The 16,289-nt window shown below is 41.1% G+C and overlaps 1 protein-coding gene across 1 annotated transcript in view; it reads right to left on the minus strand.

The window, feature by feature from the left end:
• Positions 1 to 259: 259 nt before the first annotated feature.
• Positions 260 to 16,289, minus strand: part of scn4aa (sodium channel, voltage-gated, type IV, alpha, a) — a 28,091-nt gene continuing 12,061 nt past the window's right edge. Inside the window, exons 10-27 of the mRNA XM_042396860.1 lie at positions 15,972 to 16,169; positions 15,694 to 15,864; positions 15,423 to 15,552; positions 14,644 to 14,882; positions 14,367 to 14,540; positions 13,899 to 14,255; positions 10,905 to 11,357; positions 7,774 to 7,815; positions 7,437 to 7,572; positions 7,116 to 7,270; positions 6,827 to 7,000; positions 6,588 to 6,710; positions 5,958 to 6,239; positions 5,332 to 5,385; positions 3,697 to 3,834; positions 3,463 to 3,567; positions 2,898 to 3,168; positions 260 to 2,765 (exon numbers count right to left, since the gene is read on the minus strand). Of these exons, the coding sequence (XP_042252794.1) occupies positions 1,477 to 2,765; positions 2,898 to 3,168; positions 3,463 to 3,567; positions 3,697 to 3,834; positions 5,332 to 5,385; positions 5,958 to 6,239; positions 6,588 to 6,710; positions 6,827 to 7,000; positions 7,116 to 7,270; positions 7,437 to 7,572; positions 7,774 to 7,815; positions 10,905 to 11,357; positions 13,899 to 14,255; positions 14,367 to 14,540; positions 14,644 to 14,882; positions 15,423 to 15,552; positions 15,694 to 15,864; positions 15,972 to 16,169 (4,491 nt within the window). The 3' untranslated portion in view covers positions 260 to 1,476. The remainder of the gene's footprint in view (positions 2,766 to 2,897; positions 3,169 to 3,462; positions 3,568 to 3,696; positions 3,835 to 5,331; positions 5,386 to 5,957; positions 6,240 to 6,587; positions 6,711 to 6,826; positions 7,001 to 7,115; positions 7,271 to 7,436; positions 7,573 to 7,773; positions 7,816 to 10,904; positions 11,358 to 13,898; positions 14,256 to 14,366; positions 14,541 to 14,643; positions 14,883 to 15,422; positions 15,553 to 15,693; positions 15,865 to 15,971; positions 16,170 to 16,289) is intronic.

A 16,289-nucleotide genomic window follows, 5' to 3' on the forward strand; every position in this document is an offset into this window, starting at 1 on the left:
ATGAAGCGAAAGGTAAAGAAAAATGTGTAATTTCTCTGTAAGGTCTTTTCCTTAATGTTGTCAGACACTTATAATAACAATCTGAGCCTGTCAGGGGCAAAAACAAACACTTTTAGTGGACATTCATTGATGGGGTGCTATTGCCCCAAAGGATTACATTGCAGCCTGTTTTGCGGCTGCCAGCTGAAGCGCTCTCGCTGAATACTGGACCAATTTCAAAAACTGTCGTCCCCATTAGTCACTTAGACACAAAAAGATGGAAAAATAGGGTCCAGACTGAAAAATACCAAAGTTTCCCTTTAACTAGTAATGAATAGCAGAGATCAGGGTTTCACTGGTAGGCTGGGATAAATGTTATCAAGATAAGCCTTATTTTCAGTTGTCCATTTACATATGTACAATACCACCATAAAAAAAATGTGCTTTAGCGTCTAATTGAAAGAATTAGCATGTAGAGCCATTGCACTGATGAGATTCCACATGAAAGTGACTTTAAGTAAGCAGCAGGAATAGGAATTTGCTCTGTTTCATTTTTCAAAAAAGAAAAGTACAGTGAAATGGCTAAAATGGTACAATTTCAGCGTGGCTCTCATGGTGAAGTAGTGCTGTGTGAATATTAATCTAATTTTCTACTGCTCAGAGTTGGATAATAGTGCTAGACTCATGTCATATCAAAGAGAGCAAAAAGGTTGGATTTCCTTTCGCTTTAAGGCAACACAGAGAGTCAAGTCATAGTCTTAACTGTCATAAAATGAAGGCTTGTGTGCAAAAATGTGTATGTGTATGACATGAGCATAGCATAAAATCCTGTGAAAGGATAATTCAGGTTTTGTCATGTGATGTTCAAGTTGCTCTTTGGTTGGAAACTGGGGCGCATGGTTTGGTTTTCTGGTAATAGCCATATCAAAAGTAAAGTTATTGCCAGCATTAATGATGGACTCAACCATAGCGTGCATTAATATCCACTGAAAAATGCCATGTTCAGACCTCAATACATTTAGAAAAATAATTGAAAGGGTTGGAGTGAGCAAATCTTTGCTGTATTTCCCAATTCAGCATGTATTTCTTCACTGTAAATCTATTATATCACAGGTTCTGGTCCATGATGATGATGTTATTTCACCCTACAACAGCAAATTTGTTGATTTAAGATTACTTACCTGTCCCTCCCCAGCCAGCATTAATGGTGGTGACATTTGCTGATGTCTGTATGGTTATTATCAAAGAAAACCATGAACTTCAGTTCCACCTTCAACCCAAAAAGACACAATATATTAAATATTGCATGAAAAAACAGTAAGTTTAAGTATATATATATAAAAAAAATGCAGTTTAAACATTCATTTGCTTGATGTAACCTCTTAATCTAATGTGGAAAAGTCAGCTAGATTGGTGACACTTTGCGTCAACTGTTAACACTACTTCCTCGACTGGTGAAAAACTACAAGAGGACGACATAACGTCTTCTGCTGTTGGCTATACAATTGACTCTCTCAGGTTTAAAAGGTGTTGATTGGGGGCAGAATGTAATAAAACCTCATTAGTAATTTCCACAGGTACAACTATGATATTTGGCTCAGGAGTTTCTGGACCAGCTTCGGCCTCTATGTAATGTGACAATGTCTCGAGTTGAAGAAGCTCTTGGGTTGCTAGAATTTCTAAAGCAGCCCGCTCCATCTCCTCTGCAAGGTCCAAATTGCTACCATAAAGCACTCCCATCTTTCGTGCAAGCAGCCCCTCTTTTTCTGGTGGATCTTCATCTTTGTCTTCTCTCTCCATCTTCTTAGAGCAGTGCATGAAAGCAGCGTGGCGTATGCAGCGTTTCAGTAGGTGGCTGCGGTAAGCTCTTTGAATTACTACAGCAGCCCACTCCTCTTCTTTGTGGCGTACAGTTGTGGTAATCGGTGCAAAGGAGTCTGAGGTGGGGTTGTTCAGGATAAACTTAGCCTCAATGCTCAATCGCATTGCCGCCATCTCCACCGTGTCTCCCAAGACCATCTGTGTGACAGCCATCAAGACATCCAGGCAGTGGATCCTGTCCCCAATGACCAGGGGCAGATCCATTTCAATCAGGCGAAGCCGGTTGGGCTTGGCCACCCTCAGCGGCTCCAGTAAGGCATCACAAAAATCAGAGAGCTGGCTATACTTAATGAACTGAGTTCCATCTAAGTCAAACTTCTCCCAAGTCTCATTAAACATCTCAAAGTCATCCTCACAGAGGGCGTCACCACTCTCCTCCTGCGCCACATTGAAGTTTTCTAAGATGATGGCGATATACATGTTGACCACCACTAAGAACGAGATGATGATGTAGGTGCAGAAGAATACCATGCCCATGCCTGGGCTGCCGCAGTTACCCCTTACATCCGTACCTGGATTCTCAATGTTTGGGTCACAGTCTGGGGGCTCCCTGTTCAGCATTGGAAGTAAAAGTCCATCCCAGCCAGCGGACGTTGTAATCTGAAACAAGCAAATAATGCTACCGCCAAATGTCTCAAAATTAAAAATGTCATCGATTCCAGCCTCCTTTTTGACATAAGCAAAGTTTGACATGCCAAATATGGAGAAGATGAACATGATGAGGAAGAGCAGGAGGCCAATGTTGAATAGGGCAGGAAGTGACATCAATAGAGCGAAGAGAAGCGTCCGAATGCCCTTAGCTCCTTTAATAAGACGCAGAATCCTGCCTATTCTGGCCAGTCTGATCACTCTGAACAGAGTTGGTGACACAAAGTACTTCTCAATTATGTCTGAGAGCATTATACCTGAAATACAAGGAGATGCACTGCAGTTAGGGAGGATATATTTACACCTATTGTCTCTTTACATTTAATAGCAATGTGCAGTTTTTAAGAAATATAATTCATAGCAGTTATTTAAATGTATTATGTACATACCAGATATTGACAAGATGACCACAACAAAATCAAAAATGTTCCATGCATTGGTGAAGAAGTATTGTCGCAGGGCAAAGAGCTTCAACACACACTCTCCAGTGAAGACCACAATGAAAGCCAGGTTGACTTTAAAAAGGAAATCCTCCTTCTCTGGACTTTGGTTGTCTGTCTCCACCATCATGGTCACCATATTGAGGCAGATGAGCACCATGATGAAGATGTCAAAGAACTGCTGACTGATGAAGTCAAACACCATGCCCTGGATTAGGTTCTGCAGGTCAAAGGGAGACAAATCCAATAGGGTCATTTAGCCTGTTCACACCAGCAGTGTGCAGAAAAGGTCAGTGCAGAGGTCACTGATGGCATCGTCATGCCACACATGCCAAGCTTATGTGTCATTACTTCAGCTTACCTCGTTCATACTTTTTAACATCAAACCATTTAGTTAGATAATAGTTTTGAATCTGTCCCCTAAAATATACAATGCATGTCATGTGAAATATGCAATAGCTAATATTATCAGTGAATGAAATAAGCATGCAGTTGTAAATAACTCATATCATACTGTTGGACGTGGAATTGGCTTCTGTGGCTTCTTGGAACCAAGTTTCTTCATGGCCTCGTAGTATTTTTTTTGTTCCTCAGTCATAAAGATGTCTTTATCTCCAAAGTGCAGACAAAAGACAATACAAAGATCATTATAGGTATTTAAATTAAGTGACAACTTTTGTGAACTCAAAAATGAAACATAGATGTGCAGGTGCAGACTTCTTCTTTAAAAAAAAAATGTGATACTTATCTTTCTCTTTTGTTGGTTGAAATTATCAATAATGACACCAATGAAGAGGTTGAGTGTGAAAAAAGAGCCAAAGATGATGAAGATGACAAAGTATATGTACATGTAGAGGTTGATCTCATAGGAAGGTTGTTCCTCAACCTAAAAGGGCAAAAATGAATACAATTTTTAAAAGAATGCTGTCCTTTCAACTCTACAATTTTCCTTTTAGTAAGTAAGAAAACTAATTGTGAGACAGGGTTGAGGAGACACTGGATACAAGGTTATACTGGAAATCAATACTAGCAAGGAAGGGCACTTGTTGATCCTTAGGCAGGGTACTCACTTCACCATCACCATCTGTCACATACTGTATATATTACATACATATTCTCTCATTTAAAGTGCAGAGTGGTGCGAAAAAGAGGAGGGGAATATATTAACACCCTGCGAAGCGACTGGATTTTTTAAATTCTACTTTTATATTTCTATACATATACCCGGGAAAAAACTTACTGTGTATACACACTCCCCTTACCAATATAGTTATTTATTTATTAAAAAGTTATTGAGATTTTTTTGTGTGTGTGTTATTGTTCCATTAAAAGGTTCAACGTTAATGTTTTTTTTTCACTTGCCTGGTCGGGCAAGTGGGTCAGAAACTTACTTGGTTGAAGTAAGTTTTTACTTTGCCCTATACACGTTGTTAATTGTCATGTTTAATCTTTTTTTAAGTAAATGAACCAGAACAAGGACACAGAGTGCCATAGATGCGAGGCAACAAACATTCTTGCATATTGAAAATGGTGTGACCCATCCCCTATTTCACTGAACACTAAATTCTTTTAATCAGCCCAGTTTCTTTCAAATAATGGAATTGACTCTCTAACTCGATGGCAAATACATTTTCAGACTCCTTTCTTCCACTCCAAGCTTACTGATTTCCCTCTTTAATGTTTCTCGTTCTCGAGAGTATTTATTGCAGTGAAAAATTACCTGCTCCACTGATTCCTCTATTTGACAGTGCTCATATTAAACCTGAGGGATGTTTGTTCCACGCATAACACTACGAGCCTACTCAATTCTTGATTGGCCAACGACATCTGCCAATATCCTCCGATGCATGCAAGGGGAAGGGCAATTCCAATTTGCAATGACAATGAGAACATAATTTATGATACGATGATGATCGAGAAAAAAATGATTGAAACATTTTTTATTTTATTATTTTTTTACTTCTTTTTTTTTAAAACACTTGTCCCGATCAGGGAAGGTGAGTTGCTAAATTTACAAGCCCAATGTGGCATTTTACTTTCCCCGGGCAATCTGGCAAGCCTTACTGCTGAACCATGCATTCTCACAAAACAATTGACTTAATGTTTAAGGACAAAAGCCTTTTTGAAGAGTATTTTGCCATAAGATGTCTCACCTGCATTCTAAGTATTAAGTAATTTTGTAATTTACCAAAAACAAAGTATACATGAATATAGAGAATTAGACTGAGTTTGTCCCAAACGAAGGGACTTAAGTCTCAGTTTCATTTTATTAGCAAGTATACAGTAATGGTACATGTGACAGTAAAACAAAGGGTTATTTACATATTTAATGCTAAATATAATGTTTGAATACTGAAATTACTGAAAACACTGTAATAATTACCTCTCTTGAGTCAACGGCAGCATACATGATGTCCATCCAACCTTTAAAAGTTGCCTGCAAATACAGAGAAAATTGTATCAAAATGTGCGCCATTGTATAGAACAACTTTAGCCTGGGAACCAGACGAATCTGCAAGCTCATGTTTTATTTGCTCTGACAGATGCATCTGGCCCCCCCCTGTTCAGACAGATTTCCACCTGACCTGGCCATGGACAGGCCAATCACAACCGTCTATCTAATATGTCCACTATTGCGACAGTATTAAAAAACTGGACGGTATATTTTCTCTAAAAGAAGAACATCTGCACTTAAAGATTTGTTGATATGAAAGATGTGTTTGCCGTACTTCCGACAGGTTTAGTATAATTTACCAACTGGCCCTGCTGGTCAGGGCTCAGTGCTACATCACACGTTTCATTGCTCTAATTGGTTGTAGGTCTATCCAATTGCATCCAGAGGCAATTTGCGCCGTTGATAACACCCCTTGGAAATCGAAAATGAACTGAGAAGTTCCAGACTAATTTGCATTTGCGAATTGATCTGGCGATACCAGGCTAGAACAACTTATGTTTTAAGACACGATTTTCTTTCCCAAGGTTCATGTTACTACAATTAGCACTCCTCACCACTTGAAGCAGGGACAAGTAGCCCTTTGCAACATTGTCATAGTTGACTTTGACATTGACCCAGCGGGCATCCTGCGTGGCTTCTTCGATGGCCATGCAGTCGCTCCTGTTGTTGACCTCACTTATGTCGAAAAGCTCCTCTGTGGTGGTGTTGATGCAGCGGTAGAACTTGCCAGCAAACAGATTAACTCCCATGATGCTGAAGATGAGCCAGAAGATCAGACACACCAGCAGCACATTGAAGATGGAGGGAATCGCTCCAACAAGAGCGTTTACTACCACCTGCCCAACAGAGAGGACTATTAGAATTATATAGAAAAACATAAAATGAAGTTCTGAAAATGATCTCTGAAGACTGAGCAGCAAATTTGCTATGAATCAATGCTATGCTCAGTCATTGCCATCAAAGTCATACGTATTCTTACCTCAGTCAGCTCTGTTACTGCAGCCATGGTGTAAGCATGCAATCAACAAACATGTTAGTGGAATTAGTAAACCAATGCCTGAAAGATCACAGGTTTGCATCTTTTATTTCATCAATGTTAGCCATGCACATTGGTCAAACCTTATTGTACACTATTGATGTACACAATTTCCATATGAAATGAGCATCTGTGGCCAACAACTTACCCTCATCCCTTCAAATCTTGACAGCGCTCTAAGAGGCCTTAGTGCCCTGAGAGTTCTGAGGGATTTGATTGGTCCAAGTTCAGAGTAGCCCATCCAGTTGGCAGCTAAACTAATCAGGGAAATCTGTGGCAGAATCAGAACATTTCCTATTCAAGAGTTACCATGGACTTTATCTGACATAAAATACATTTATGCATACATTCTGTGGGCCAGCATTAAATCAAGATGTCCAAACTTACATCTACGATGAAAAAGTCTAACCAACACCAAGCGTTGGTGAAGTACGTCTTGTAGCCATATGCGACCCATTTAAGTAACATCTCGATGACGAAGATGTAGGAGAAAACTTTGTCAGCAAACTCCAGAATAATTTTGATGGTTCGGCGTCTTTCTATGTGTATGTCTTCAAAGGCCTGCCAATAGGAGATATTAGATACCTTGATACATATAATAACAGTATTAAGTATCTTGACACCATCATAAAACAGCCAACATTTCTAAATTTGTTGCACTATTGACAGCACTCACCAGAGCTCCACTGCTGAGGAGGATCATAAATATTATGAAGGTTTCAAACCAGTCATGCTCTACAATAGTGAAGCAAGTCCGGCGGAGGTTCCACCATTTCTTGCCTCTGCCTTCGGTGATGTCCACAGTTAGACATAGCCCTCGCTTGACACAGCCTGAGGGGAGAGGAAAATGAAGGATTCAGAATTACTCAAAGAATATCAGATTAGATTTCAACATCATTGAGCACTGGTACTAAGAAAAGGGATTACTGCATCATTGTCTGTGAGAAGTAAACAGTTCATGGTTAAGTGATTCTGTTTTATGGTAGGTTTTTCATACTGTCAGTGAAGCAGGCCTCTGGTTCCACTGGTTCAGGCTCCTCTTCTTCCACTATTATTGGTTCAGGCTCAGGTGGTTGATAGTCCACTGTGCTGCATACTGATGAATCCCCATCATCCTCCAAAACACCCATCAGCTAGTCAAGATTCACAATTGAAGCTTGGTTAGAAAGCCACTAATATACATTAATGAATTTTACCCCGTCTATTTTGAGTAGAACACCACATATTAATGATCTTAACATGCGTCAACCTACAGATTTTAATTGGAAACACATGTTGCTTTTATGCATACATTCAGAGACAACATAATTATCTGTGGGTCCAGAGTTACTCACTTTGACATCTCTTGACAGACTATTGTCATCTTCGAAGTTTTCCTGAAAAGCACAGGAATAGAGAATTAACGCAAGTAAGTGTTCATATGCAGCAAGACAAAGATCTTGCACACAAGCTTATTATCCTTAAAAAACATATTTTAGGATTTAATTATTCATTAACTTGCCATTATTAGTTTGTTTTTGTCAAGTTAACAAGACTGTCAAGCAGTGAAATTTTAGGCTGTTGGCCAAAATAACTTTTTTCAATCATTCAAATCAAATCAGTCGCTCCATTGTGGGATTCTTTTTGAGGGAACTATATCATGCATATATTTCAAACTGAGGATTTTGACATTCAAAAAAATGGCTAAGACTAAATGTAGTGGACTGTATAGTAAATGGGGGGTGATATCAGACACAGCTCCAAAGGCCCTGCACATTTGCACAGGTGTTTGCTCTTCTGCCGATTAGAGACCTCTGAAGTTACAGACAAAAACTCAAACAGACTACCCCCATGAATTAATTGGTCAAACTCTCAGATACTGAGAGCATTATGCAGGACTGTTTTGTACACACAGACTGGGATGTGTTTAAAGCTGCAGCCACACAAGATAATTCTTCTATAAACATAAAGCAGTATGCCGAATGTGTGAGTGGTTAAATCAGTACTTGCATTGCACAAAATATCCAAACCAGAGGCCCTGGATGAACAGTCAAGTACGACACATTCTGCATGCTCACTCTCTTCCGTTTAGATCAAGCAATGAGGTGCAGTACAAAACAGCAAAGTACAGACTGCGGAAAACAATCAGAGAGGCAAAACAGCAATTCAAACAGAACCTGGAAGGCTACTACTGTACTGCTGATGCCAGATGCACGTGGCAAGGCCTACAGCAGATCACAGACTATAAGGGCACCACCATGGAAATAACCAACACCACCATCTCCCTACCTGAACAGCTTTATAACTTCTATTCCCATTTTGAGACCTCCAACAGCAAAACACAGAGGAGACTCTCACACAACATGCAAGAACCCTCACTGACTGTCTCACCAGCTGATGTACACAAGTCCCAAGGAGAAATAACCCCTGCAAGGCAGCAGGCCCAGATAATGTCCCCGGGCAGGCCTTCAGGACATGTGCTACAGAACTTGTTGATGTTTTCACCTCCATCTTTAACCTGTCCCTTGCACAGGCCACACTTCCAATCTGCTTTAAAAGCACCACCATCATCCCAGTCCCCAAAAGGAGCCCAGTCACTTGTCTGAATGACTACAGGCCAGTTGCACTCGCTCCAATCATAATGAAGTGCTTTGAGAGAGTGGTTCTGGCCCACATCCATTCACTGAAGCCTCTGCAGTATGCATACCACCCCAACAGATTCACTGAGGACACTGTCTCTGCAGCTCTGCACATAGCCCTCTCCTTCCTGGAAAACAAAGATGCTCACATCAGAATGCTCTTCATCAATTACAGCTCAGCCTTTAATACAGTCCTCCCCCACAAACTCACAAACAAACTTGGCCTGAACCCCACACTCTGTGACTGACTGTTAGAGTTCCTCACTAGCAGACTGTAATGTGTCATAATTGGAAATCTAACCTCAAACAATGCGATGATGAATACTGGCACCCCACAAGGATATGTCCTCTGCCACATGCTCTACACACTATTCACCTACGACTGTGTTGCCTCAGACAAGGACAGCACTATCCTGAAATTTGCTGACGGCACCACAGTCATTGGTCTGATGACTGGGGTTCTTGGCATAAAGAGGAGAGGTGGCAAGTCCAGTGACACGGTGTGACAACAACAACCTCCCTAAACACAGATAAGACCAAGGAGATGGTAGTGAACATGAGGAAGGAGAAGAGACCTCATCAACCACTGACAATCCGTAAGTCTGAGGTGGAGAGGGTCAGCAGTTCTAGATTCCTGGGCGTCCACATCAGTAATGACCTCAACTGGACATGTAACATCACGCAGCCGGTCAAGAAAGCACAACAGCAGCTATACTTTCTAAGGAGACTGAGGAAATTTGGCATGTCACTGAGGATTCTCAGCAGCTTCTACATTTGCATCATAGAGGGCATTTTGACCACCTGCATCACTGTGTGGTATGGAAACAGCACCGCCATGGACCACAAACGCCTGCAGAGAGTGTTAAAGACTGCTGGGAAGATCATCAGGGTGCCCCAACCATCTCTGCAGGATTCTATCACCGGAGAGTCCATAGAAGAGACAGTAGCATCATCAAAGACTCCACCCACCCCCAACACAGGTTTTTCACACTAATGCCCTCTGGCAGGACCTGCAGAAGTAGAATTGGAGGACCTCTAGGCTGAGGGACATCTTTTATCCTCAGGCCATCAGACAGATCAATAGATCCAATCCACTGCTTCCACCCAAACCCACCTCACCATACAGGAAGCTTCACTCTGCCCTACATGTATAAACAGAATGATGAAGGTGTATGTTGTCCCACCCTAAAAGGTTAATAGAGTGTGAGGGAAATGTCAAGCACAGTCTGCAGACGCCCATACAGTTCGTGAAGAGGTGTAATCAGGCACCTGTGTAGGTGTACTATACTAAGGTCATGCAAGGCCTTTAAACACCAACAGTGCTTTGAAAGCAAAATATTAAATTTCAGAAGAATTAAACATTAAGATTTTCGGATTTTTCAGAAATTACTTTCAATTTGGCTCTGTAGCAGTCTATCACATAGCACAAAAAACACACAGCTTTGCTTCACATCATCCCCCTCCCCTTGCTTTGTGAGGTGTGTAGGAGAAGCATAGGTAATTTTTGGGTGACTTGTCCATGTTGGCAACAGTCCATCTGTCTTCTAGTTTGTATGATGTTGAATTACATGCTGTCAGTGTGTCATGAAATGAGGTGAAGTACTTTGTGTGGAATAGGTTCATCCTGATCGACGATCAGATGATTGACAAAGCATAAAGATTAATGTTAGACAGGACAGCCTGTGATCAGAGAACTTGATTTATATTGTTTAAACTATCATTTTGATTAGCATTTTATAAGTTTTTCAGTTATCACTGTGATAGGTGATGTATAACAAATGCATATAGACAGATAGATAGATAGATAGGTAAATACAGTAGGTAGGTAGATTGATATATCTACTTACCGAGTTATGTTGGTTATCTTTCTCATCTGAAACCGAGTCATTAGTGTCATCCTCATCATCCTCACCCAGGTTTTCAAAGTCTGACTCGCCCTGGGCAATTGGCACATTGAGAGTGAGCTCTCCATCCACAATAAATCCAGAGGGCCGGCGTTCAACCAAACAATTAGATATCCCATCTGCCATTTTGAAGTTCTGACTGGTGTCCATGTGGTTCATTTCAAGCCCCTCCATTTTAGGGTCCTCGTCATCCACCGGGCCCTCCTCAGACTCCGGCGGCTTTCTTTCCAGTAACTGGAGGATCCTTCGAACGATGAACGCTTTAAACCAGTTCATGTACCGTGTGATCCTGCCAATGGCAATCTGGAGGTTGTTCAGCTCTCCGTCCTCATCTCCTGCCGCGAGGTTGTCTCCACTGAACGAGCTGAGCAGCAAGGCGAGGAAGAGGTTCAACACCTGACGAAAGAGGATGAAGGAGTGAGAGGTAATGATAAAATATACACTAACATTTTGCCTCGCAAGCATGGCACACGGTCATTTTTCAGTCATGTCTGGTCTGTGAATGAGAATTAAATAATCCTAAATATTACATTTTTTCTGAATTGAGAGTCAATGCAAAAAAACACATTTTATTTGAGCTTCATATCATTCTATACTGGATCTGCAAGTGAAATATTTACACACTTTTCTTGTGGCTAAGCATGAAACAAAGTCAGTGTGGTGAAAGTGTGCCAACACAGCTGAACTAATCACAAAAGTCAGGAGTAGCTCATATACACCTCACATATCAAACTGGTTGTGTGATGGCACATCAGTAAATAATATGTCGCCTGCCTCCTGTTGCCGACACAGCTATCTTTAGTTCCTAAAACCTGTTAGTCAATTTCTCGGTTCCCATTTCCCAGGTTTAGCGGGAGATCATGGTTACACAGGCCAGGGGGAGGCTGATCTCTCGCATTCCAGTGTAGGAGCTGTGAAACAGTAAAGAGGGCTGAGGGTAAAGGATGAGGTGCACAAATCACAAGCTCGACAGTGGACAGACATACTTAACAGACAGACATGAGAGTGGGATCAATCCTTTGATCTAACTCTTGGCAAGAAAATGAACATATTGTATGTGTATACAGTACAAAAGGACACACTTACTCATTCAAGGGAATGGGAAGGTGTGTCCAAACTGTTGACTGTATTTCACAAAATGTTGAACTATCACTTAAAGATTTCTACCTTTACCTCTTCATCAATTACAGTTCAATCTGCTATCAAATGACTTCTCCTTAACACCCAGTCCCTCTGCCACCTGAGCTCTGCTCGCTCAGCTGTCTGTGTTTGTTCCCTCAGTGGCAGCATGCTTGCTTGAGCCGTATCTTAGCACATACTCAAGGTCAAAACCACTGTTTGGTGGCTCAAGTCATTTGATTTAAATAGAAACCTCCCTCCCGTGAAGTGTGTGAGCATACTATGTGCCTTTATGTCAGTGCAAATAGTGTGAATATTATGTGGGAGGTGAACGCATGCTGGAGAAATTGGGGGTGGAGTGTGTGACACAAAAAAGCGGCAACAATTTTGGCAGAGTGCAGCCGGCACAACACTTTTGTCAGCATTTCCTTTTCATATCTAAGAATAGCCTGACAGGAAATGGTTTTGGCTCCAGTCTTTAAATATGATGCTCTAATGATGTCTAAGAGTGATCATCTGCATCATCTGTATGTCCTTGTTCAGTGAGGCCAAGATGAAATGTCACGGACAATGTTTCCATACTCCAGACACGCAGGGTTCCTTACTATGCATCACAAACTCTGCTGCTTCTTCTTGCAATTTCACTGTGTGAAAAGGTTGGTACAGATGAATGAATTTAACAGTTATCATAGGAAATAAAACATGGTGATATTCTTTACATTAGACTCTGTGAACATCTGTGTTTACTGTGTTGCTCAAGTGATTATTTGAGTCACATTATAATGATCAAAAACCACATTTCATGACGTACTCTTATGTGTTTATATATGTGTAAATACTGTACAGTATGTAGTCATACTGTAATGCCTAGTATGCTATAATGACCCCTGTTAGAAACAGTTGTGCTCCCCAGCTGTGTCTGTCTGTCCTCGGCATCCCTCAGCTGAGGGGTTAACAATAGACTGTTGAGACTTGCTGACCACAAAATCTCTCGGCATTATAATAAGATAACTATTAGATTTACAAAGATTTTACAAAACGGTTTGTCAGCTTTACAGCTTCACACAGTGATGACAGTTGTTCGGAGTGACAGCAACTGTCTCTTATGATTTATGCAGGATAGGCAATGACTGTATACTCATCAACACAGCCACAAGATATCGATATGTTCTCTCATTTTTACCCTGATTGTATCCTAAAACAGAGAAATAGCTATTTGCCCTAAAGATTGCAGTTTTCTCACACATTTATCAGCTTCAAATCAACATTTATAGCACTGTGTTAAAAAAGCAACCCCCTCAAATAAGGGACAATAAGATTTTGAGCTTGTGAAACAATGTTCAGAAATCATTTCAAAGCCTGTGGTTGTATATCCCACTTTTGAAACCTGTGAAAAAAAACTCTCCATGAGATATTCAAGTTTGCAAACATGTAGTAAAGATTTGTAGGTGTAAATGTGAGAAAGAGCTGTTTTTATGATTGTGATTTATGATGTTATCTGAGCACAAAATGTGAAACTCTCCACACTGTAGCATTAATGTCCCACACATGAATTTTGGCCAAAACAGGACCAAAATTTCTACTTGAAACTGAAATGTCTGAGCTTGTGTAACTTCAGTGTCACAACACTTTCAGTATTGGGTTTCACATGCAGTTTCTGCTGCATAAGGAACACACGCCCACCAATGCAGCTCCTGTCATATATTTTTTTGATGCATTGATGTTTGCAGTCTAAACACGTAGTTAAAATTCCATATCAGTCATTATTTCAGATTCAAGACAATGTATCAATAGTGACTGAATAACTGTTGCACTCACCACTAGATTTCCAATGACCATCACCATCATGAAGACCACTAAACACATTGCAGGCCCGGCCACCTCCATGCAGTCCCACATGGTCTCGATCCACTCCCCGCACAGAATGCGGAACACAATGAGGAAGGAGTGGAAGAAGTCGTTCATGTGCCAACGTGGCAACACGCAGTCTGCGGAGATCTTGCACACACAGTCCTTGTAGCTCTTGCCAAAGAGCTGCATGCCCACCACAGCGAAGATGAAGACAATGATGGCCAGCACCAAAGTCAGGTTTCCTAAAGCTCCTACTGAGTTACCAATGATCTTTATCAGCATGTTGAGCGTGGGCCAGGACTTGGCTAGTTTGAAGACACGAAGCTATCTCCAACACAGGACAGACACAAACAATCCAACAGAATGACGAATAAATACAGTAAAGAAGTAATATCATTTAAATAGATATCAATAAATTCAATGATTGTGTCTCACCAGACGGAAGGACCTGAGGACAGACAGGCCTTGGACATTCGCCAGGCCTAACTCCACCAGACTGAGAGTGACAATGATGCTGTCGAAAATGTTCCAGCCAACTTGAAAGTAGTAGTAAGGGTCCATGGCGATAAGTTTAAAGAACATTTCTGATGTGAAGATCCCAGTGAAAACCTAAAAGGGTAAAGATTTTCTTTTACAGCCACTGGCAAGATCAGGTCTGAGATGTTGTAATATTTCTGCGGTGTAATTTAAATTTAATGTGGCACATATTCACCAGATTCCCCACTGAGAGCATGTAGTCAAACTCCGGGGTCATGGGGTAGTGCTCCATGGCCATGAAGAGGGTGTTGAGCACGATGCAGATGGTGATGGTCAGGTCGATAAAAGGGTCCATCACTACAAAGTGCACCCACTTTTTAAAGACCACCCAGGACTCGCAGCAGTCCCACTTCAGGAACTTGTCAGCAAACTTATACCACCGAGGTGGACACGGCCTCTGAGCCTCCTCCAGCTCTAGACAAAGACAGAAAGAGAGGAAAAATTTTATAAGTAGGCTACTTCAATTTTATGGAAGCATGTGGGTTATCTTCAGGTGACATGCATGATACAATATTAAAATTCTCTTCTGTGCCAGGTCATAGTTGGGCTGAAATAGTCCAAGCTTAACACCATTAGGGCTTGACATTGAATGCTAACAGGGATCTCTCCCACACACAATGTGATTAGCTCAACTGTGGCAAGCTCAAGACAATGCTACTGTGTTGGCCCTGGATACATGAGTGTATAATGTTAACAACTGCTTGATAATCTAAGCAATTACAGCTCACATTAGAGCATTGCCTCTATGAAACTGCAACTAAGCCTCGTGTATCTCTTCATTCCCTGAGGGGACTTGACACTTTCAAATCTGTTCAGCCTCCCACTAAGCCAAAAAACAGTAACCTAAAATAGACATTATGGTGTCATAAGTAAACATAGTAAATATAGGGATTCTGTGTGTATAATTGTCAGTGCTTTATCAATGTTAAGTTTCTATCTCAATGGCCACTGTACCTTCCTTAGTAGCTGCAGTGAGCACAGTCATAGCACTAGAAGATCTCTTTGTCAGGCTTGGTTGGTCCAGATGAAGCATGCTGTGCGCAGAGCCTAATGACATCTCTTTGAGTTCATAATCAAGAGCAGACTGTAAAATATGTCAGTAAAATTTGTCAGTCACAAGCTCCTCAAAATCTTCAAAATCACAATTCAAATTCAAAGACTAAAAGCTTTTTATAAAACATCCAAATCAATCAGATTAACTGTTTCTGGACTAAACTCGCCTAACCTCCTCCATGGTCGGCGATCTGATGATGAGCTGGGGAATAAGTCTCCCGTTACAGTCTTTGATAGTTTCATCGTGTTCGAGGCTCTGTTCATCATCTGCCAACTCAGACGCTGTGTGATGACTGAGCGACTTCTTACTGGTTAGACTGGCTTGGCTCCCAAGAAGTTGGGCCTGTTTGGTAGAAGATACAGTACTTCATTGTTGCCTCAATTTTACTGAAAATATGATTTATTTGTTAACAATTAACACTGTTACCCCTTATTTCTTGTGATAGTTACCTGTTCTTGATTCCTAAGTTGCTCTAGTAGTCGCTGGAACTCCTCCTCTTTCTCTATGGCCTCTCGCTGAGATGCCTGATTCTGTTCTTCATAAGCCATGGCTACCACAGCCAGGATGAGATTGATGAGGTAGAAGGAGCCCAGAAAGATAACCACCACAAAGAACAGCATGTATGTCTTTCCAGCCGCCCGCAGGATCTGTGTTTGGAACAAAAAAGAAGCTACGAGAACTAAGGACAAATTTCTTTTCATGACTGTAATGTTAAAAAGAAAATGTTCTAAGATTTGCTAATGTTTGAGAAAATAACTCGTAGATCT

Source organism: Thunnus maccoyii, chromosome 20 (genome assembly GCF_910596095.1).
Source record: "Thunnus maccoyii chromosome 20, fThuMac1.1, whole genome shotgun sequence".
Lineage (NCBI taxonomy): Eukaryota > Metazoa > Chordata > Actinopteri > Scombriformes > Scombridae > Thunnus > Thunnus maccoyii.